The 24,356-nt window shown below is 45.6% G+C and overlaps 1 protein-coding gene across 1 annotated transcript in view; it reads left to right on the forward strand.

Annotated features, from left to right (window-relative positions):
• The first annotated feature begins 909 nt into the window (after nt 1-909).
• LOC119170118 (fatty-acid amide hydrolase 2) overlaps nt 910-24,356 on the forward strand; it is an 85,055-nt gene continuing 61,608 nt past the window's right edge. The window contains exon 1 of the mRNA XM_037421175.2: nt 910-1,523. Within this exon, the coding sequence (XP_037277072.2) occupies nt 1,335-1,523 (189 nt within the window). The 5' untranslated portion in view covers nt 910-1,334. The remainder of the gene's footprint in view (nt 1,524-24,356) is intronic.

Genomic DNA, 24,356 nt, shown 5'->3' on the forward strand with positions numbered 1-24,356 from the left:
TTCACCAAGCACATGCACAGCGTACCAGGCACTTGCGCAGCAGTCATTTTATTTTCACTGGAATAGCGTTATTCGTGTTCTTTCTTTTTTTTTCTGTGACCTGTAGAAATCTAAACACCACACGCAAGAACTATACACATGAGCTCTTTCTGATGTTAGTATGGAACGCAATTGCATACGAAGCAAGAGGGAGAGTGGCCCTTTGGGGTAAATCATGAACGCAATATTTCTCCCGTTCTCTCGCTCTTTCTCACAGTCACCTACATTTCCTCACTTCAGCCTGCTCTTTGAGCTGAACCTCGCTCTTCTGCTCTTCATATCCTTTATTATAGTCCGGTAACCCGTCCCCCACGAAACCTGGACCACCTGAAGACTAAGAGAGGATCGGGAGACCCCGCTGCGTGTTCCGAAGACCCAGTAGTGCACAGGGGGTGTCTGGCGACCGGCTTGCCACTTTACGAACCGAAGGAACACAAAAGCTTTGGGAATAAGCGTGCTCCGAACCTTTCAGTAAAGATGACAAAGATGTTCTTTTGCCCCTCTCATGATTATTAGGATGGTGGCAGGCCACGCTGCCCCCGTGCATCACGAGATAAGACGCGGTGCGTGGGAGAGAAGTCACCCTTATGACGCGCCAGGCCGCAGGACGCCGTCGAGAAGGCGCCTGTGGAGTTTTGCCGCGCCGCGCCCTCCCTCCACGCCAGGAGAAGTGAGCGGGCCTCGGCACTGTCTCTCGGTCGTCCGCCAGTTACGCCATCGCCTCTCGAGTGCTCCACTCGCCGGGGCAGCGGGAACGGCGTTCTCTTTCTCGTCAGCTGTGCCGCTTCTCCCGCTAGGCCGCTCTTCCGCATTTGATTTTCGGCCGCAGTGCCACCAGCTGACCTGCTTCGCCGTGCGGCTCGGGAAGAACGCCCACTCCCGGGGCCGTATCCGTATCTCTCCGAAGCCGGCGTGCCGTTGACGCGGAACACCGTATACCGGCGTCGCATCTGTCTGCGCAGGACGGCGGAGGCTCAGTTGACGCAGTGCGCTCTTCGATGCTGGACAGTGCGTCTTCGAGTCCTTAAATATTCTTCTGGTGTTGCCGCTTGGATGCTCGACATCGTCTCTTCTTTGTCAGCCGAATTTTCAATCGTCGGTGCCGGCATGCGCGCGCGCACGTCTGCGCGCTGAGTTGTTTGAAGTCGGTCTTGAGTCGTGCGACTGGCTCCGAGTGACCCACAAGCCGTTATCGCTGCTCGGGATTTGTTCTTTCGGCGCACGTGTTCTGTGAAAGTGTCGATTCCGCTGTTTGGACAATTGATTCATACCCCGCCTTTCGAGTGAAGGGTGCGATGGCTGCAGTGTTGGCGACGTTGCGACTACTGGTTTCCGAGATACTGATGCGTATGCTGGACCGCATCTCGGAGTTGCTGCTGTTCGTGGCGAACTTGGCGCGACGGAGACATCGAGTTCAGGGGACGCGCGATCCCTTGCTGCTCGCGCCGGCTGTGGTGCTAGCCGACGCCATACGACACGGTCGGGTGAGCGAGTACATTGGCCCTTTATAGTTATGTTTTTTTTTTTTATTCGGGTTCTGTCGGTAGGGAAATGATAGGCATATCATACATTGAAGCACACTGTTACCTTGTGAATTCAAACGGCTTTGTGGCATTGCAGTAGACCATCTTCCATAAAACCGTCATCGTGATAATGAACGCGCACGGTCATATGTTAGTCATTGAGGTGGTCTCACTGCCGCAGCTTCTTGACGCATGGCAGCTACGAAATAGTGGCTACCGTGTTGGAAACACAGCCCAAACGTGTAAACAGCTTCAAGATCATGAGCATGCGGACGAGGCGTAAGTGGTCTCCGTACTAGAATTACGATGTACCGATAACACCACGCGGTGTCACAATGCCAGCATGTCAACGTGTTGGCAGTATACAGCATAGCGTCTTCGGTGAGGCTACTGCAAGTCAACTATTCTGCGCTTAGAATATTGGAAATACTTTAAAATTCAAGCTTATTAAGGGGAGATCAGGCGTAGTCAGTAAACCAGATGCGTAATATAACGCCACAAGCAGAAAGTTATATAAGATGAATTCATAGAATAGCTACTATTACTAATGTGACTGCACTATCCGTGAACAAGCATGACCCTGTAGTATTTCTTCTACAAAAGTGTGTGTGTCTAGCCGCGGTGGTATAGTCACTAAGGTACTCGGATGCTGGCCCGCAGGTCACGGGATTGAATCTCGGCTGCGGCAGCTGCATTTTCGGTGGAGGCGAAAATGCTGTGAAGCCGTGTCCTCAGATTTGGTTGCACGTTAAAGAAGCCCAGGTGGTCGAAATTTCCGAAGCCATGCAGTACGGCGTCTCTCATAATCACATGGTGGTTTGGGTCGTTAAACCCCACATATGAAACAATTACAAAGGTGTGTGTCGGCACTGTTGTGTTGGTAGCCCTGTTAAACTTTTGTTGTCTTTCAGTTCACTGTAAAGCCAGAACGGCATTCCTTCGCCACGTGCAAACATGCACTACTACTTGCTTCACGCACGCCATTGGTACACCCATCTGTAATGTTGCGCGACAAAAAGACACTCTTACACAATGCGATACCGTATCGGAGCTAGAAACCCTTGAATGAAGGAGACGGCACTTCTCAGTTTCACTCAAGTCGGTGTAATTGAAACCACCGTGGACCAACCATTCTCTCTTGAAAACCTCGTCGATCACATTTGAACGCAAGCGCATGGCGAAGCGTTAACTGCAAACTTAGAAATTCACCAGTGCAGTCTTGCCAATCAAGTTTGGTTTGTGAGACGGAAGTTTACTTTATAAGAAGCTTCTCTAAGGAAATACTGTGAGCCTTGTTTCGTTTGAGAGACGAACGACGTGTTAGAAACGAAAAAAAAAAGCACATTCCCAAACGAAGAGCTGCCATATCCGTTCAATTTCTTATATTACCAAGTAAAAAATGCTGCAGCGAGTAGACAGAATGAGAAATATTCGTAGTGTTTAACAAAGAGAGTGCGCCATGGGAAAGTCCGCCTAGAAAAACTTTGCGGACGATTCCACGTCGGCATGCATGTGCTATCGAAACAACATGGTGCAATAGAACGCCCACAATATGAGCTAACTGATCGGTGTTTGTCAAAAAGAAATAAATAACCGGAAAAAGGTTAAAAAAGGAACTGTAGTGAAAGGCGACGTACTGCTCAAACGCACGTTATCAACCTTATAAGTTGGAGCATAGGCGAAAAAGAGGTTGGACGCCAAACTTACTTCAAACTTACTTAAGCGCGCAAGAGAGTGGCTACAGCATCCGACATGATGCCCCGCCGTGGTGGTCTAGTGGCTAAGGTACTCGGCTGCTGACCCGCAGGTCGCGGGTTCGAATCCCGGCTGCGGCGGCTGCATTTCCGATGGAGGCGGAAATGTTGTAGGCCCGTGTGCTCAGATTTGGGTGCACGTTAAAGAATCCCAGGTGGTCTAAATTTGCGGAGCCCTCGACTACGGCGTCTCTCATAATCATATGGTGGTTTTGGGACGTTAAACCCCACATATCAATCAAAGCATCCGACATGATGGCATGCTCGAAAGGCATAGGCGTATCAGCCGGGGGGCATGGGGGGCTCAGCCCCCCCCCCCACTGAGAATAGTTGTGGGGGGCTAGTCCCCCCACTTTCGACAGCTAGTGGTTCCAGTAGGCTGCACGCTGCGGAAAACAACAACCAACGCAAAATTTTCCTTCACCACTAGTAATCACTCTGTTATGTTGTTAGGAAAAAAAAAGCTTTACAAGGAAAAGGTAGTAATTGCAGTGATAATTTTTCAACGTTTTAGCAGTGATGATGTTTCTTGAAGGCTTTTTGCGACGCTTTCCGCACTGTGTAGTAGCACTGCACAGCAGGCTAGCGCTGAACAAGAGCCCTATTAATCACATCACTTGTTCATCTTTTTATACTACTGCAACTCACTGATGCAGTTATATATGGGAACAAACACACTCTTTATGGACTGGTCAAAGAATTTGCTGCTTCGGCAATTTAATTTTCTTTCTGCAAAAAGGATTACAATCACCGCTGCTCTGTCGAAGCTGCTGTGAGCACATGACTGCGACTAATCTTTTTAAATATTTTATTTTACCGTACTGGAAGCCCCAATAAAGGTTTCCACTTAAATCTCCGGTAAATCTGATTAGCCTTGCTTATGGAAACTTGGAGCAATGGAGGTAGCGACGAAAAAAGCGGTAAACTAGAGCTCAGAGAGAAGCTAAATTAAGTAGATAGAAGTGCTCAAAATACCTTTGTTTCCTCAAGGAGTGCTTTACATTTAAAAACTGAATTCTTTGTAAGATGTTTTAGTCATAAAAATTTCATTCACTGTTAAAATATTTACTGTTGAGGAGGCCACCATCAACATTATTGTTGTCGTGCGGAAAGTTGTGAGGTAAAGCATAAGAAGCGTCGCGTGTAAAATTATTGCAAGCATCATACATAACAACCTATATCTGTTGTCCCAGAAACTGACTGCCCTTTTTTCACGCTATTGAACAAGAAGTGCTATGCGTATGAAATATGACATGAAAGTGCGAGCGTGTATATATATATATATATATATATATATATATATATATATATATATATAAGACGCGTTTGATGTTTGATCCTCCTCGTGTCTATTAACACTGTGTCCAGAAATTTTAATGTGCCCTTACAATTACGATAGTTCAACGAAAAATGAGACGGTTTGACTCCGGTCACAGATCAGGTGGCTAACTTTTCATGCTCGTATATTTTTCAGCTACGATCACCTCTCCACCCTTCATGGAAGTGATGGCTGCTAAACAAAACATTATGAAAGTTCGTAATAAAATTTCTGTCTTTATCTGCATTTTACGTAAAACTTCATCCGACGTTTTTATGTTGAATAATTGGTCTTTCTATCTTCAGCAAATGACACATAAGTTACGTAACACGTTGTGACCATGAACCCCAAAGTAACTACAGAACTATTTGCTACTTGAGTCCTCAAAAGGGACGCATGAAATATTGAGTGGTCTTTTCTTGTTATCATTCGTTACGTATAGAATAGATGATGCGGATTTTTTCGGTGACTACTGTACCATCACCACTGTAGCGTTCGAATACTCCATTTATCGATAAACACATAATAGGCGCATGAATCGTAGGCTGATTTTCAGCTCACCCTATTTGGTTAGAAACGATTTAAGTCAAGAGATGGCTATAATGCGTCTTTAACAACATTACAGTGCTTTGATAAACGCTTAGGACAGTTTTGGCAATTCAGGTACCTGCTGCAAGGCTCGCCAACAATATGATGGAAATATCAAGTAATCGCGATGCATTATGGTCAGGCAAATATTAGCGAGGCTTAACTGGGAGCATTTATTTTAGACTTTTTGGCATAAAAAATGATTACAACAGAACTAGAAATCAAGCCAGGACTTCATCGATCTTTTGGCCGATCTGATGTGGCATGGTCGATCTATCTTGCAGTCATTTTTATATCTTATGTTACCATATCATTTCGTAGATTGTCTCGTCCACGTATTCCTTCGCTCACTGTACAAATTCGCAGGCGAGCGTAGTATTGCGCTACATCTTCGTAGGCCACGCGAAATCGCTGTCGCTCGCTGGTAAACCCAGTGCTCCCGTTACAAGGGCGTCAAGGCCTCTGAATAATGCGGCGACCGCTTACGGAGCACGAAGTCACCCAACCCTTTCGCAAACAGGCGAGCCAAGCGCTTTGCGCGATTCTGTTTTTTCCTTCCCGCTTCGCGATAGTCACTACAGAAGGGCGCCATGCCTTTCACGCTTGCGGGAGATGAACGTGCTCTTGAAACTGGCTGATGTGTGTGTGTTTTTTAACAGATACTGCAGGCTCACCATGGGCTCTAGCGGGAGGGGAAAAAGTGCACTTGCAAAAGCTAGAGATTTACACACAGTGCTTTGAAAGAAAAAATAAACATAAGACAGTGTCTAGTTAACACAGCATAGCTCAAAAATAATAACACCTTCAACATCTCAAAAAGTGTAAGGAAGCAATATGCAATATTTACACAACAAAGCAACATTATTAAACTAATATACGCACAACAATGATAAAGCAATGTGCACACAACAAAGAAACACTATTAACATAACCAAACATCAATCCTGAAGAGGTTCGATTGCTTGTATACTTTGCACTGATCATATAGGCAGCGAGTTCCATTCGTTGATTGCGTCCTCGTTTTATTGCGATAGCAATTATATGGACAGTCCCGGCCGGTTTTTTTTTTCACGAATACGAGGTAAACAAATGCCGGAGGTCATCTACTTTCCTGGTCCTAGAAAACACCTGATGGCTGAGACATCTCTAGGTTATCAGACGCCAAGATCGGCAAATCTGTCTCGACGAACTATGCTATCTGGTGCTTGTGCGCAGTGCTCGCGTTCTTTTCTTTCTTAATCCTCATAAGTGCTTGTTGAATCCGACTGTTCCACGCTTCGTTCAAACAAGTATTACCCTTCAGCGTTACGAACGTTACATATACCAGAACAAAAACATTGATTTATTCGTTTACAAGAACAATAAAGTTTCGACCAGCTGCAGTATATGGAAAACCGTACTTGCTGTGCTCTAGTGCCATCCAGTTGCCGCTACTGGCTTTCACTTTGTGCCGTCGCTGTGCTATAGTATCTTTAGCTATAGAGTGTACGGTACCACTGCCCTTTTCTCTTGCTCGTGCTAGAACATTTTTATCGTACGCTATGTAGCGTTCAATCTCGCGGCTCGACTATAACGTACCGTAGATGAAAGTGTGCAAAACTTTCGGGCATGCAATTTTTTGCTCGTTGCATGCGGCGAAAGCGGAAATATGTCACATGGACCAATCTTTGAACATTTCCTACTGAATTTCGCGCTTGCAGTGTCTGAAACATAGTACTTCATACTGGTGGCTGTAATTAAAAATAAAAAGAAATCGGCAGTGGGTTCGTGACCTATGCTAAAGTGGGAAAATTACTTCCTCCAATCAAACGTAAAACATAGCACTTGATTGCGCACAAAAGTGTGCTTCAATGGTAGAAAAATTGGGAGTGACTAAGTATAGCATGATATGCGCAGTGCTATAAAGACAGAGACGTATGGAACACAGCATGCACAGTACTTCGCTAACAGCGAAAACGTGTTCCTTATCTCTTTAGCGCTTATCTATCAAGCAAGCATTTCAACTAGCCCAACTTTCCATTCTACTAGCTAAGTGTGGGTGTGCTGAGGTCAAGCTACGAAGTCGGTTGATTTATATGTGGGGTTTAACGTCCCAAAACCATCATATGATTATGAGAGGAGCTGCTATGGAGTCGGGGCTCATATATTGACCTATACTCGCATTTCACATCGTATATTCGCTTTAGTACCTTGATTACTACAGACAGGTTGCCAATAACAATGACGTTTTAGGCTCTCTTATACATGGCGAAGTAGAGTCTAAATTGCATAATTGCATTTTACGTGAACCCTGACAAAAATTGGTCTACCACTCGAAACCACTGGAAATAAAATGAAGACAACCGCTAAGTCGTGTCTCTCTCTCTCTCTCTCTCTCTCTCTCTCTCTCTCTCTCTCTCTCTCTATATATATATATATATATATATATATATATATATATATATATATATATATATATATATATAGTAAAGAAGACACGACTTAGCGGTTGTCTTCATTTTATTTCCAATGGTTTTGACCGGTAGACCGATCTTCGTCAGAGTTCACGAACAAGTGCAACGCTTTGCGAGTACCCCGCATCGACATGGTGGTTGAAGAAAGAGATGGGAGGGAACGATGAATTAGTGATGTTTTACAGTGGTGACATATTCTGTGCCAAATAGTTCTCCTCGTCTTATTCGCTGGGGAAAGCAAAATATAGAAGGGCGAGAGAGGCCTCGTTTAAAATAGGTCACGTGTAGCAAATTTAGGCGAAACATAAATAAACGAGATAGCAGAATGCAAAAAACACACAAACTAAGCATTCAAGAGTCAAGAAAAAAAGATGGAGAGAAAAAGAAAGAAAAGAGGATAAAGCGGCTTACGCGACGAGCCCTTGAAGGTCGCGGAGGGACATTGTTCGTGAGCTTGGATGGAAGGCAATTACTTGCAGCGAAAGGCAGAGAGAGCCCCCGATACGGCCCCTTCTGTGGTCACTTAGGAAAAAGGAGGAGCAGGTCTTTCTTTTTGGCTGAAACCATTAAAGACGATAGTCTTTCTTAGGGACCTTCGACGCAAACAATTTCGTCTGTCTGTACAGTTGGCTGTTTGTCCACCTTTAACGGCACCTTAAAAGGCACCGGAGTGACCGGCCGATTCGCCAAACGGCTGACCCCATCCGCAGCACCCACCGATATCGCTCAAGGTTCAGCGTTCACAGTTGTGCGATTGTCAATCAAAAAGCAATTATTGCGCATATCTGAGGCACCGTAACAACACGTCAACATTATGTATGTGTGTTTTTTTACTACAAAAGGCATACATAAGTAATTCTAAGGACCGTAGCGTTTATCACGCTGCGCTTACCATGCAACAGTTGCACGAAAGGGCAAGTGTTTCCAACGCTTTGCTAAGACAGCACGGTAGTGACACCTACCCGTCGCCTTGCGTTCTACACCTTATCACCTCAGAGACGGGTACGCACGCCGCACATTTCATATTCCAGAATAACTGCCAGATAGCGCTCATGTCTCACGTGTGACGTGACTTGATGCGCTCATTCGCCTCCGTCGCACGCTCGAGGCACTCGAACGCAGCGCTTCCAGAATACTATTCACCGATTTCTTTGCACAGAACATCAAATAAACATTTTGTTCACTCTCTCCAGATGCGAGGTTATCGTCTTTCGATGACATTTGCAGCATAACATGCAGATACGGGGCCCTTTTTTACGCGGTTTATTTACATTCTGCTGTCTCATTTACTTATGTTTCACCCAAATTTGCGCCACATGCCCCGCTATAAACGGGGTCTCTCTCACCATCCTCTCTTTTGCTTGCTCCAGCGAATGAGACGAGGAGAACTGTTTGGCACAGCGTATGTTACCGCTGTAAATTATATCTAATTTATCGCTCTCTCCCGTTTGTTTCCTGGACCACCATGTCAATGCGGTATGTTCGCATAGCGTCGCACTTGTTCGCACTTGTTCGCAAAATAAAATTAGGACAACTGATAATATGTGTCTTATCTCTCCCCTATATATATATATATATATATATATATATATATATATATATATATATATAATCATACATACATACATACATACATACATACTTAGAAGGTAGCCTAACAGCTCAATATTTGGACTATCTGGAGGGAGTCTAGAACAGAGGGGGGTTCAAACCTCTCCCTGTCAATTGTTTTTTACTTTTTGCATGTGTATGTGCACATGCACGCATAGAAACGCGCGTACGAGCATACAATAAAAGCGGCTGAACCCCCTCCCCCCCCCCCCCAGAAAACTATTTCTCAGCACGGCCCTGCTCGTAACTTCAGCCACATCTCGAGGAGGCATAAATGAAAAAGAAAAAAAAAAACAGGCGCATATTTAGATTTGAAGGAGCCCTAGGGGGTCAAAACTTATCCGCGGACTCCCAATACGACATGCCTTTTAAAATTTATGAATACTGACGTCTGGCCATGTAAAACGCTGATTTAGGCTTACATGTGTCCATGGGGAGCGCGAACGCCACGCGCACAGATTCCCTGTATTTAGAGACACTTAGGAAAAAAATACATCACATCATTGTAAGCCCGCGTGGCCACTGCGGGATCATGGGGAATCAGTTTGTGTTTTCTTCTGGGAAGAGTTGCTCGAGAGGATGGCTGTACAGTTTCGACACACACCAGCAGAACAACAATCTCTGAAGTAATGCACTCGCGGCCAACACGCATCGGCAATTCTGGTAATAGGACAGGCATCCTTGGAGGACTCGCTTGCTGGATTTCGGGCCGATCGGTCGTGCGCTCGCGCGCTCCGCGCGCTTGCGATCTCCCGCGTCAGCGTGGCTCTGGCCGACTGGACTCGCCCTACGTCATCTCCTGCCGCCGACGACCTTCCACCTCCGACGACAGTGCAGCTCTGGCTTACTGAACTTGTTCTACGCCATCCACCGACGCCGAAAGGAGCTCTCGCAGGTGCGCCCCGTCCTCGGACTCCAGTGACCGTGCTCCATCTTTCCTATCTCTTCTATCCCCTCGGTTTGTCCTCGTTCGCTGTGGCTTACCACCACACGTCTCTTCTTCTCTTCTCCTTCTTCGGCTTTCCCACATCTTTACTCCTATCCTTTTTATCCCTCCTCACCCCCATCCCTTGTGAGCTACTGTGGCGGTGTCGCTCATGAAGCAGACAATAACGGGGATCACTTTTCTCTTTTTTTCTCTTTCAAGAACCACTTCGCATCCTTGGAGCAGACAAAAGCACTCTAGACAGAGAAAAAGCCACCGTAAGATCGCGCCGCTGTCTTTACAGAAACAAACCTCGTCGACCGTGGAGACTAATCGGTGTGCCTTTAATGCATGCAGTTTTTCTTCATAGCATAGTTGTTACATCAATTGTGCGGTACTGCTATATATACTCGTGCTTTCTCGGCTTACTTCTTTAACATTCCCTATACTTCTTTTGGCATTATTGTCTGTCAGCTCTCAATAATATTTTTCTAACAAATAAAACGAGCTCTTAAAGTTACACTTCTTTCCTAGGTTTGCTGGGTTTCATATAGCGAGAGGAGTGACAAACAGAAATTGAATTGAATTGAATTCAAGTTTATTTGTCCTGAAATTCTTACAGGATCGGGAGCAGAGGCTAAAGGCTATATAGCCTGACATGGGGCGCACTATTGCCATGCACATGTGTTAGATTCTAGGGTTGAAGCGTTCACTATGGTTGCTCACAATAACATCTACGTCACATAACATAGTCATATCATGACGGGCTTTTCAATATAATATTTTTTCTCAGCCATCGATTGCTACAGAGGTTACAAGGGTAATGAATGCGGCATGGGCGGGGCTAAGAGGGTTAACACCATATCAACCCCGTTTCCGTCAACTGGCAAGTGCTGTACAGCCTGCCATTCATTAAATTCGCAGCACATTCGTGAAATCTAAATTACATAGCGGGTGCGTTTCAACATTCTCACTGCAAGATGGAACTGAGGAAAGTACGGTGGCGAAGAAGCAGAGGCAGGCGGGATGCAAAGGGTGTGTCTTCTCTTTTTTTTTTCCCTGACAGTGACAGCTGTATGGCCCATGCTCATGTTCTCAAAAGTTCCTGCGCCATTTTAGATTGCGGTTAATGCGAATGCGCTGTCGCTTATACATACAATATAAGCACACCCGTGGAGGAAGTTTGTGCAATCATGCCACGTACCTGCGATGGCTGTTGCTACATACCTTCCTTGAACTGTCTGTGCAACGCATCACGTATACTTTGTGGGAACTTAGCTATCGCGCAACCGTAAGAAAGATTTTCCCAACTTCAGTACATTTCTTACGTGCTTGAAAAAAAAAACAACCCTTTGTTCCAACAGATTGTTCTACAACTAAACGTAACGAAACTATTGAAGTAATGTATTCAAACAGTTGTACCGTTGCCAGTAAACAAATGAAATGCACTGCCAACATGAAATACATGTTGCAGCGCTGCATGTATGGCATACACTAACCTTTGTTGGAAGTTAAACATGTTGTGAAAAATGTAGAATTGATCCAAAGTCATGTATGGTGAATGGCAAAATCAATAGAATTGGTTGAAGAGAGTTACACTGGTCAGACCTCGATCCTTCGGTTGCTTCACACTTTTTTTTTCAAATATATATTTACATCTCGATTAAGGAAACGAAGCAGTGTGAATGACTGTATTGACATTTTCATGGTCTTACTATGATTGCCTTGAGTGCTATAGTGCTACTTCTTGGAATTCCGAAATGATAGCTTAAGGGGAAAAAATGGTATACTTCTCACCCGAACCTAAAATGTGAATCAACCTTCTTTTTTCTTCTTTTTTCACACTTTTTCTTCGTCCATCTTAAAGCAAGGCAGACTGAGTAGAGAGCAAAGCATGTTTTGAAATGTGCTGAACCTCTTTACACATCGCGATGCGAGCTTTTTTTCCATTCCATCAACTATCATAATTTATCAAATGTGAAGCATTTCTTAGCGAACTTCGGCGACTTTGAGCGTATCTATCTATCTATCTATCTATCTATCTATCTATCTATCTATCTATCTATCTATCTATCTATCTATCTATCTATCTATCTATCTATCTATCTATCTATCTATCTATCTATCTATCTATCTATCTATCTATCTATCTATCTATCTATCTATCTATCTATCTATCTATCTATCTATCTATCTATCTATCTATCTATCTATCTATCTATCTATCTATCTATCTATCTAGCTATCTATCTATCTATCTATCTATCTATCTATCTATCTATCTATCTATCTATCTATCTATCTATCTATCTATCTATCTATCTATCTATCTATCTATCTATCTATCTATCTATCTATCTATCTATCTATCTATCTATCTATCTATCTATCTATCTATCTATCTATCTATCTATCTATCTATCTATCTATCTATCTATCTATCTATCTATCTATCTATCTATCTATCTATCTATCTATCTATCTATCTATCCATCCAGCCACTACGACTTTTCGCTCCACTGGCCGTTTTGATAATGGTATCGACACCAAAATCGGTATGACATAACATGAATGTATGACAATCATAATTGACAAGTCATATCAGGAAAATCATAATATTTATGCCATAATGTCATGATTTACATTTCATGGTCTTGCTGCTCTTGTGGTGGTTTCGTTCAAATGACATGGCAAAATTGGTAGGGTATGACATAACTGCATGTCGAACATAAGTGACATGCCCTAAAATGGAAATCGTGACACGCATGTCATGTAAATCATGAGTCATGACTAAACGCCCCGCTCATGATGTGCTCGCGGCCGTTTCGCTAGCTTCAGATGTACAAAATTTGATACTACGGGACGTGAATGGATGACGAAGATTTATGTCTGGTGCGAACATTAGTATCATGAGATGCGTATCACTTAAGAAAATGACTGCATGCCATGCTCATGATGCGCTCGCGACCGTTTCGCTAGCCTGACATATACCGAATTAGGTATTACGGGACGTGAATGGATGACGAAGGCATGTGATTGGAGCAAACATGATAATCATTATATGCGTGTTATGTGAAACTTGGCTACATGCTACTCTCATAGCACGTTCGCGGCTGTTTCGCTAGCTCCACATATACCAAATGTGGTATCACGTGACGAGAATAGACGACGAAGCTAAATTAGACGTCCAAACATAATAATCAGGACATAGAAGTCATGTATGGCATAGTTTACATCCACCTCGTAACGTTGTGCTGATTTTAAAGTGATGTATGGACCTCTCTCATTCGTGCTTTGTATATCACGGATTCTCAGTGTACTTGGGATCTGCCAATTTTTTTTCAGTGTCTAGCTTTTTTTTCTGCTTTCTTTCTCCCTTTCGCTCTCTCAATGTATATTGCTCTCTGTTTCTGCACTCGTTCTCTCATCCATGAGAGTTATTGCATCCCACGCTTGCGAAATCAACACACTTGTTCTGGGAGCGAAGCAGAAGATGAGGAAGAGAACGAAGAGAGTGCGTGCCCCTTCGCAATGATAGTAGCTTTCAGGTCAAGCCATGCGGTATAACAAAAAAGTTTACGATTTTACTCTAAAACATTATTTACGATGGCATATAGCAACAAGCCCAAAGTGCTGCAATGTCCGCGGAAAACGCCGCTTGCGAATGCAACCTGTTTGAAGAGTTGAGCGACTCAGCGATCACCGCAAAATAGACCGATATTAACGCGAGTCGCACTGCGCCACTGCTGCCGCAGTGCAGGCTGGTACTTGGAGTACTCGATACGTTCGGCTGCATCGCCGGGATGCATCAACGAGCTTTAGCAGCCGTATTTGGATGAATCGTGATAGTTGGTTTCACGCGCTGTGTGCTTAGATTCTAAAGGAGCAGCCTGAAGCAGTATGACTATAATAATTCACGTGATTTCCATGGCTATCAATCTCGACAATCAACGCACTCCGACGGAGCGGCAAATTTGCGCTCTTTTTAACATGCTGTTCAAAGTGTTCATGCGTTCAGTGTCTATGACATAACGAATGCGAGTTTAGCATTGCTGTAAATGCAGCCATATTGCATCATAATGAGTTTTATGCGAGATCGACGGGCCGATCAGCGACTGGAAAACTTTTTTCAACGCCTGCTTTATCCCTGACCGGTGCGATCACCGCTCCGGCCAGGAATCACCTAAACAACCCTCTCGCCAAAGTTATGACGACTGTGAAGTGTGTTGCTTGAATGGGACCTGCGATACAAACGATGCTTGTATAAGTGCATGCTGTACGTGTACACAGCTGCACGCCAGGCAGTGCATGGTGAAAACTCTGCTGTGCCAGCATCGTTGGCCAACGATACCATACCGGAATGGCCCCATTCCTTTTAAGATAGCGTGAGCATGAAAGAAAGCGGCAACAGCGGTAGCAAAACTTAGCTTCTTTTATGAACGCGGGTGCACTGCAGTTTCGAAGTAGTAAGCCTATATATATATATATATATATATATATATATATATATATATATATATATATGTATATATATATATATGTATATATATATATATATATATCGACGATATCGGCGTTGAGCTATTAATTCGTTGAGGCAGTTATCGATACCCGTGGAGTGGATACTACTCATCCACCGCAATGTATGTGTCACCACAGAGCCTTTTACGGACTGATCCATCTCTTGTGCAGTAGAAAATATTTTGCTCTTTACAAGATTTTTGTGACGGCAAACTTTTCAAATGACATTTGGCTGGTAAGCCGTCCTGTGGCATGGACTCGTCTCTATAGCCTGCATCACGAAGATCGTTTCATAATCGTTCACGTTTAAGGCATCACTGCTATCGAAGGCCTGCGTTGACAACACAGCATGCATGAGAAGTGCACGTTGCTTGGACGAAAAAGATGTTCAAGTAGCTTTATTTTTCATTCCATCGGTTTGTTTTTCAACACGTCTTCAGCTCGCGGAGTTTGGAGTTCTTTTCCGTATACTGTAATCGCTGGCCTGCTGACGTTCACTAACGATGATTTTCGCTTGCATGGTGACAGAGACTGTATGCTCGTTTGAACGCGACAGCGTTGAGAAACTCGTTTCGCAGGAATTCCGGTGTTGGCGAGAGCGTTGTTGGTTGTGAGCAAAAAATCGTCATCATTTGCGCGACCGAAAAATTGAGCACCATGCAAATGAAATAAGTAATAGATGAAAAAGCCTGGAGCAGAATAGGGACTGAACTAGGGTTGTTGGGGTCCGAGTGGTGATCGAAACCGAAACGTTTGCGTAGCAAATGGATGATATACGACACGGTCACGTGTCTTCTAGTCAAAACAGTGAAAAGAACTTCCTCTGCTTAAAAATGCAGTGAAAGCAGCTTTTATGCTTCACAAACACACGCGTCCTGTATATATGCTTCACAATGCAACATGAAATATTGCAGTAACAATGCGTAATCAAGCGTTCATTGCCAACGGTTGGTTCGTTTCAACAGCTTGGTGCAACCTACCCAGTTAGAGTGCCTAGAGCGTGCAGTGGAGGCAAACTAGCGCATTAATTCACTTCACACGTGAGACATGAGCGCTATCTGGCAGTTATTCTGGAAAACGAAGCACGCGGCGTGCAAGCCCGTCTCTGAGGCGATAAGGTGTAGAACGCAAAGCAATGGGTAGGTGCCACGACCGTGTGGTCTTAGCAAAGCGTTAGAAATACTTGCCTTTTCGTGCAAGCGTTGCATGGTCCGCGCAGCGTGATAAACGCTACGGTCCTTAGAATTACTTACGTATGCCGTTTCTAGCGAAAAACACTCATGCAGAATGTTGACGTGTTGTTACGGTGCCTCATATATGCGGAGTAATTGCTTTTCTTGACAATCGCACAAGTATGAACGCTGAACCTTGAGCAATATTGGTGGGCGCTGCGGATGGGGTTAGCCGTTTGGAGTATCGTTTGGTCACTTTGGTGCCGTTTAGGGTACCGTTGAGGGTAAACATACAGACAAATGTACAGACAGAAAGATAGACAGATAGACTAAAAGTTTTGTGTCGAAGGTCCCCAAGAAAGACCATCCTCTTTAAAAGCAATTATTGGGCATATCAGACGCACCATAACAACACGCAAATATTTTGCATGTGTATCTTTACACTTGAGAAGGTACACATAAGTAATTCTAAGGACCATAACGTTTATCACGCTGCGCTGATAATGCAACGCTATGCTCAAAAAGGCAAGTGTTTCTAACGCTTTGCTAAGAATACACCGTAGAGAAACATACTATATGAAGATTGACCATTCGAACCTTTTTGTGGTCCAGCAAAATAGGTTCTGACCAACCGCTAGAGGGCGTGCCCATGCTCGCTTCCACTCTTCTGTCAAGACATACAATAGCCGCCTCAGGAGGTCAATGAAAACCTAAGTTTGACATCAAATTTTTGCAAAGAAGTAAATTTATTTATTTGTGCTATTTTCCACATTCACTTTGGAACGTGTCCCGCTGAATACGGTCAATGCCTCACCACGAAAATCAGTAAAGTCTGACTAGAATGTGTTGTTTTGCTACATTATTGTCTCACAAAGGGTACAAATTCATGTGGTTTAGATGTGCTGTAGATGTATTCCTTTCATGCACGGATGGGTGTGTCGTCTAGTGGGAAAGGCACTCGCTTTTGGCGCATGAGGGTACGGGTTCAAATCCCAGCATCGCAAAGAAAAAGTTTGTTATTTTATTTATGAAAAGGCATTAGCGGGTCTGACCAGCCACTCGTGGCGCTGAAAGCAGCGCAGTAGCTGGGCCGCAGGGCCGTACGGGAGTGCCCGCTCTTTATGTAAGTATGCTTCGCTATGACATGGTGGTGGCACTACTTTGCGTCCTGCACCTTATCGCCCCCGAGACAGGCGCACACGCCTTCCTTTTTTTCGTAGGTAACTGCCATATCACGCTCGTGTATAACGTGCCTCGATGTGTGGCAGCTTGCGCTCGCTCACCTTCTGCACGGACACTCTAACGCAGCGCCTACAAAATACATTTCACTGATTTTCTCGCACTGAATATCAAATAAACGTTTTGTTCACTCCTTACAGACGCAAAAATATCGTATTTCGAGGATATTCGCAGTGAAACATGCAGATATGGGGCCAATGTTTTTAAATAGTGAAATTACTTTTGCCATTCTCCCATCAGGTTGAATCCAAGAACTAAGTGAGGGATTAACAATTTCGAGTAAGCCAAGTGGGTACATTTTATGTTCTGATTTTATTACCGACGTCGTCATGCCATCGGGAGAAGGAGCAGAATGGGGTGGAATGGGAGTCTTTTTACTACATTTGCTAGTTATGCAGCAGTGACCTCTTCGAAATCCTCACACCTATGAGGGGACTGGGCTTGGTATAAAAAAATAGTCGTGAAGCGACTTTTTAGGTCTTGAGCTATATTTTCGAGAAAGGCCGTCAGTTCACCTGGTGGTGATATTACGGATTCTGCGTTTTTAAGTATCGGAAGAACTTTCTCATTTCTCGGAAAGCGATATGGTGCTTTTCTATAGAGCGGCTTTGAAAGGAACTCTGATCGTTCGTTGTCGATTTTGTCCTTCGCATTAGCAATGTTTCTCTTATAAATAGCGGCCGCATACTTAAAGTCACTCCACTTGTGGAGACTCTGGTTTAACATTACTTTTTTGTCTATGCAGATTTTCTTAGTCTATACGCCCGCGAACAAGCGAAAATGTCGCTTATTCTGATGGCATCTGGTTCCCTATCATTTGTTCGGTTAGATAAAGCACCTCGTGATAATTTCTCAAATATACTGAAGTTTACAAGTGTAACAGCTGATCTAATTCTGGAAGTTACTGGGCATACCACCTCAAACAATATATGCGTATGGTCGCTACTTGAGCCCAACTTAATCACAGACCATGATGAGATGATAGGTTAGCGTTAGAAAAGGTTAGCTAAAGCACCGAATTGGACTTATTACACACAAAAGTAGGAGTTCTTTTGTTCCTGCATATATAATGTTATTCCTATTCGCCATTACCACAAACATTTGCCATTCAAATCACTTCTAAAGCCCCAGGAAATATGAGGAAAATTGAAATCACCCACTAATCTGATATTTTTTTCGGTAATAGGACACTGCAGTATGTGGAACGGAAGAATTTTCAACACCAGCGGGAAAATATGCACTAATTATTGAGATAAGAAGGAACCCAGGAATAGCATTGTTACTGCTAAAATCTCACTTTATGAAATCATTTAATGATCTGTAGTTTGTTTTAGGAGCCATTTTAGATTAAATAAATATTACCGAACTACCACTCCTAGTTGAGCGGTTCAAACGAAATGTGCGATAATTTTTAATCCTTAAGCAGTTATTCTCTGTAACCCATCTTTCTTGTAAAGCAAAATCGCGGGAATAATGATCGCAAAGATAAAGTCAGTAGCTGCCGAAAAATATGGAGCAGCACTTCCACTGTAGTACTTTTCAATTACCTTTTTTGATTAGATATCATCTGCACTCACTGCTTTCTCCAAGATGGTATCATTTAAAATAAATTTTTGATGGATTTTTCTTCTAGTACTTCTTACCCTTGATTTTGAACTCACTGAGGAGTATTGTGCTTCAAGAGAAGCACGTCTTTTCATGTTTCTCGAGTCGGAGTGCACTTGTGGGTGTAAGACGTGGGAATTGGAGTCCGAGACCCAATCTAAGCCCTGCTCAAGAGGTACAATCATTCTACGGCCAGAGTTCGGCGTGCCTGGCTTCGGCTTCGAATGGCTTGGTTTCTATGGAATATCAGTATCAACTGGTGAAGGTAGTGAAGGGGGCACAGGGAATCGATTGCCGCCCTGCAAAATTTAACTTGACTTGTACTCACTATTTGTACCAATGACTCCGTTAGGCTCACGAATAGAGTATCCATCAACATCGTCATTGACCTTTCCATCGTTGATGCTATTAGACCGTGCAACGACGACTCAAGCATCTGATTTGTCCGGTTGGCAGCGGTGGCATAGCCACGTGAGCGCTCAGAAAGAACAGATCGTGCCTCACGCCGGGAGCATCATCGTTTTTCGATGACCAATAACAGTTGCAACTCATGTGCCCTCATGTGACAACACTCATCATTAGCTGCGTGAGTTCCTCTACATAGACAACATCTCACTTCTCGGGTTTAACATTTATTAGGATCATGTTGGTGAGCATATGTGTGGCACCTCACATTCAATCTACAACCCTTGAGAGTATGCCCGTACCTCCAACATTTTTTACACTGCAGTGGGCGAGGAGATAGCGCTTCAACACGATAAATTAGTGGCCACGCCTTAATTTCGTTTGGTCGAGCCACTCCGGCAAAAGTCACGATCACTGACTCTGTGCGGATTTTCTTCTTCTCAATGTTACGCGAGCATCAGAATACAGAGATCGCTCCTGCAGCGGCTAACATTTCAAGTATTTCAGGTGGTGTAAGGCTGGAGTTCACTCTTTGAGCTATAGAGCCCTTCACACATGTCAAATTAGCAGGCACGAAACAGCTCACCGGGTTCTAGGCGAAAGTTGTGCATTTTAGGGGACCTGCGATGCAGGCCTGGTCCGGCGAGCAGCACAGGGTGCCTCCATGTCCAAATTGACGCACTTCGGTAATCAATCGCGAATGATAGGAAAGCTTCCGGAGTTCTTCCTAAATTATTCTCGGATTTTTTATATGAATTGATTCCCCATCGGTTGGAACCAGGGCCACAGGAACGCTCTTCAGACCCCTGCGCAGAAACAGATCGATTGGCAAACATTGTTAGAAAGGAAAGCCGACCAGGCAGAATAGGCCTGTGCGGGAGAGGAAAGAACAAAAAGGAAGAGGAATTGATATTGTCACGGCTAAAGGCCGGGCAAGAAGAAAAAGGACGACGAAGTGATGAGCGTGGACAGCACCCACGATTCCTCTGAGAAAGAAGAAGTCGAAGTGGCTGCTCTTTTGTTCTGTTGATACAGACCTCGTTTTTTCTGGTCGCACCGTCGTCCTGTACTCTGTTATTTTCACCTAGCGACATTGGTGGAGGTGCTGGACTTCTCCAACTGATGCTTGGGACACCTCCGCGCCCTAGCACATCGAGTCCACCACCGCAATCCGTTCCTGCAGTGGATACTCCTGTCCACCGCTACAGTCGCCGACAGCGAGGCCTTAGTCCCGAGGTGATCCCGCTCGAACTTCTCCAGCAACACACCGTACCGGGAGAAATGGCTACCGGAGGGCCTTCACACCTTACTGTTGATCAGCCTCTAATTCCTGAGACCTTCCACGGTGAGGTTTATGAAGACGTCGAGGACTGGTTAGCCCAGTATGAGCGAGTCGCCAAAGCCAACCGCTGGCCAACTGAACAAAAGCTATAGCGCGTCTACTTTGCTTTGGCAGACAGCGCTCGTACGTGGTACGAGAACCACTAGTCAACGCTGTCTTCGTGGGAAGAATTTCGGCAGCAAATTCTCGGGACATTCGCAAACACCGACCGCTGTGATTCTGCTTTGAAGCTCATCGAGGCACGCATACAGAAACCCAACGAGAGCGTCGCCATGTTTGCGGAAGACATGGCCCGCCTATTTCACCGGGCCGACCCCGAGATGCCTGAAGGTAAAAAACTCCGACATCTGATGAGGGGCGTCAAGGAAGAGCTGTTTGCCGGTCTCCTACGCAACCCACCAACAAGCGTAGCCGAATTTGTCAAAGAGGCTACAACAATCGAGCGAGCACTGCAGCAACGGCGCCGATACCATGACCAACCAATCAAAACATCCCCCAGTCTCTCTCCTTTGAGTGCCGGCAGTGAGTGTTCTCTGCGCGAACTCATTCGTGAGGTCGTTCGGGAGGAGATCCGAAACCTCCTTGTGACTCCGCAAGAAAATACCATGGCTTGCGTTGCAGAAGTTGTGCGGCAAGAACTCCGCCAGGCATTTTCGTTGCCCGAATCGCCCTCAGACCAGCGGTCTGTGAGCTACGCATCAGCTGTCCGTCGACACACTCCAGTGTCCTACAACTCGTCACCACTGGCTTATCGTGACGGGAGCCAAGGGCTTTACAACGAGCCGTGGGCCCCAGCTCCCAATCCGCCGCAGCCGTATCCACAGTCCAACGTGCCTATGCAAACGGCGCCGCCAATGTACACTCCGCCGACATCTGCATCTTGGTCGCAAGGTATGCCCACCAGTCGACCATTCATCCGTAAGACGGACTTGTGGCGCACCGTCGACCGTCGACCACTTTGCTTTCATTGCGGAGAAGCCGGCCATATTTTCCGCCATTGCCCGTACCGTGACCGTAGACATCAAAACTTTCTACAAACCTCCCCTCGTGCCTATTTCGATAACCGCCGTGACAGCAGTGCAGGCCCGCAAGCACAGCAACCCGAAGTGCCGTATCGTCGACCCCGCTCTCCTTCACCTGCACCGAACTCGCCGCCGCAGCGCAGGTACTCCGAGGTGGTCCGGGGCAGATCTCCTAGCCCTCGTCGGGGAAACTAACAGCTGCGACCTTTGGGGGGAAGGTTGCCGCCCGTCGAGATGCTAACACACCCCCAACATCTTCTCTACGACGTGATATGACGAATGATACCACGGATCGTACGACGCACGATACCAAGGACGATACGACGTCACCGACATCAACGGAAATCGTAAGCGCCAATCTAGACATTTGTATAGACGGACGCCCAATAACAGCACTGATAGATACTGGTGCGGACTTCTCTATTATCAGCCGTAAACTCGCCGACTGCCTAAAGAAAGTAAGAACAATATGGACGGGACCAAACCTTAGAACCGCAGGGGGTCAATTGGTGACGCCGACAGGCAAATGTACAGCTCGAATTAATATTGGCAGTTCAGATTTCGTCGCTACTTTCGTAATTTTACCGGAGTGCTGCAAAGACCAGATCTTGGGCATGGACTTCTTGCGGGAATACGGTGCCATTATCAACATTCCTGAGAGATCGGTTACGTTTTGGACGGCCCCATATCAAGTTTCGGATGTGCCCTGTACAGACCAGCGACGTCAGCCTTTGCGTGTCTTCGAAGATGACGTGACCATCCCACCGCGGTCGAGTGCACTCGTGGCTGTGACATGTGACACGTCAAGGGATTCTGAAAACATCGCCGAGCAAATTCCAACACTGCTATTCAGCCATGGTTTATCTATCGCAAGAGGCGTCGTAAGCATAAAATGCGGACACACGCACGTCCTCATTACGAACTTCAGCTCTGAACGTCGACATCTAACGAGGGGCATGACAGTCGCGTACGTGGAAGAGCTCGCCGATATGACAGACTGCCTAACTCTTGAAAAAGATAATTCAACTGATCTTACCCCTGCACCTCTATCTGTTGATATTGGCCCAAGTTTGCTGCCGGCGCAGAAGCAAAGTATCATGCAGCTTATTAACAAGTTTGAAGATTGTTTCTCTTTGATTTCCAGGGTCCGTCAAACGCCGCTGACAAAACACCGAATTATAACGGACGACATGACCAGACCCATCAGGCAAAACCCGTACCGGGTAGCTCCGCGAGAACGTGAAGCCATCGAAAAGCAGGTGCGACAGATGCTTGAAGACGACGTTATTCAGCCGTCGAAAAGCCCTTGGGCTTCGCCGGTTGTATTAGTGAAGAAAAAAGACGGCACCTTACGTTTCTGCGTGGATTACCGCAAGCTGAATCAGGTGACAAAAAAAGACGTCTACCCACTTCCACGTATCGACGATTCACTCGATCGACTACGGCACGCGCGTTATTTCTCGTCGATGGATCTAAGGAGTGGGTATTGGCAGATAGAAGTCGATGAAAGAGACCGGGAGAAAACAGCTTTCGTGACACCTGATGGCCTTTTTGAATTTAAGGTACTTCCATTTGGCTTGTGCTCAGCACCGGCAACGTTTCAGCGGCTAATGGACACCGTACTATCAGGCCTCAAGTGGCAGACGTGCTTAGTGTATTTAGATGACGTCATCGTATTTTCTGCCACATTCGACGAACACGTCAGGCGACTGCACTCAGTATTTCAAGCTATCCGTTCCGCCGGACTAACACTTAAGCCGGAAAAATGCCATTTCGGCTTCGAAGAGCTTCTGTTCCTGGGGCATCTTGTCAGCAGTGAAGGTGTGCGGCCTGACCCTGAAAAAATAGCTGCCGTTACGAATTTTCCAGCGCCAACTGACAAAAAGGCCGTCAGACGGTTTTTAGGACTGTGTGCTTACTACCGACGCTTCATTGAGAACTTCTCGCGCATTGCCTCGCCGTTGACTCGCCTTACCAGAGAAGACGTCGCATTCGTATGGAATGAAGAGCAGCAAAAATCATTCGACGAGCTGCGGCAACGCCTTCAGAAGCCACCAGTCCTCGCACACTTTGATGATGACGCACCGACAACAGTGCACACCGACGCTAGCAATGTCGGCTTAGGAGCTGTACTCGTGCAGTGGCAGGATGGCGCCGAACGAGTAATTGCTTACGCGAGCAGAACTCTTTCACGTGCGGAAGAAAATTATTCCACTACGGAAAAAGAGTGCCTTGCGGTGGTGTGGGCGGTTATAAAATTCCGCCCATACCTGTATGGTCGTCCTTTTAATGTTGTCAGCGACCATCACTCCCTCTGCTGGCTGACGAATTTAAGAGACCCTTTAGGACGGTTGGCGCGCTGGAGCCTGAAGCTTCAAGAATTTGACATGACGGTGGTCTACAGATCGGGGAAGCGACATTCAGACGCTGATTGCCTTTCTCGTGCGCCATACGAACCTGCGACGGCAGATGACGACGATACAGCCTTTGTCGGAGTTGTAAACACGGCAACGGTCGCACAGCTGCAACGAGACGACCCCGAACTAGAACCCATAATACGTTTTTTAGAGGGTCGCACTTCAGCTGTACCTAGACTGTTTGCGAGAGGGCTTTCGTCATTTTGCTTGCGCAACGACGTCCTGTATAAGATGAACTTCACGCCACACGGAAACGACTACTTACTCGTCATCCCATCATCTCTAAGGAGCGAAGTATTACATGCATGCCACGATGAACCAACATCCGGCCACCTGGGTTACACGCGTACGTTGTGCAGAGTGAGGCAGAAATACTACTGGCCACGACTGACGGCAACCGTTCAACACTATGTTCGCATGTG

Source organism: Rhipicephalus microplus, chromosome 3 (assembly GCF_043290135.1).
Source record: "Rhipicephalus microplus isolate Deutch F79 chromosome 3, USDA_Rmic, whole genome shotgun sequence".
NCBI classification, from domain to species: Eukaryota; Metazoa; Arthropoda; class Arachnida; order Ixodida; family Ixodidae; genus Rhipicephalus; species Rhipicephalus microplus.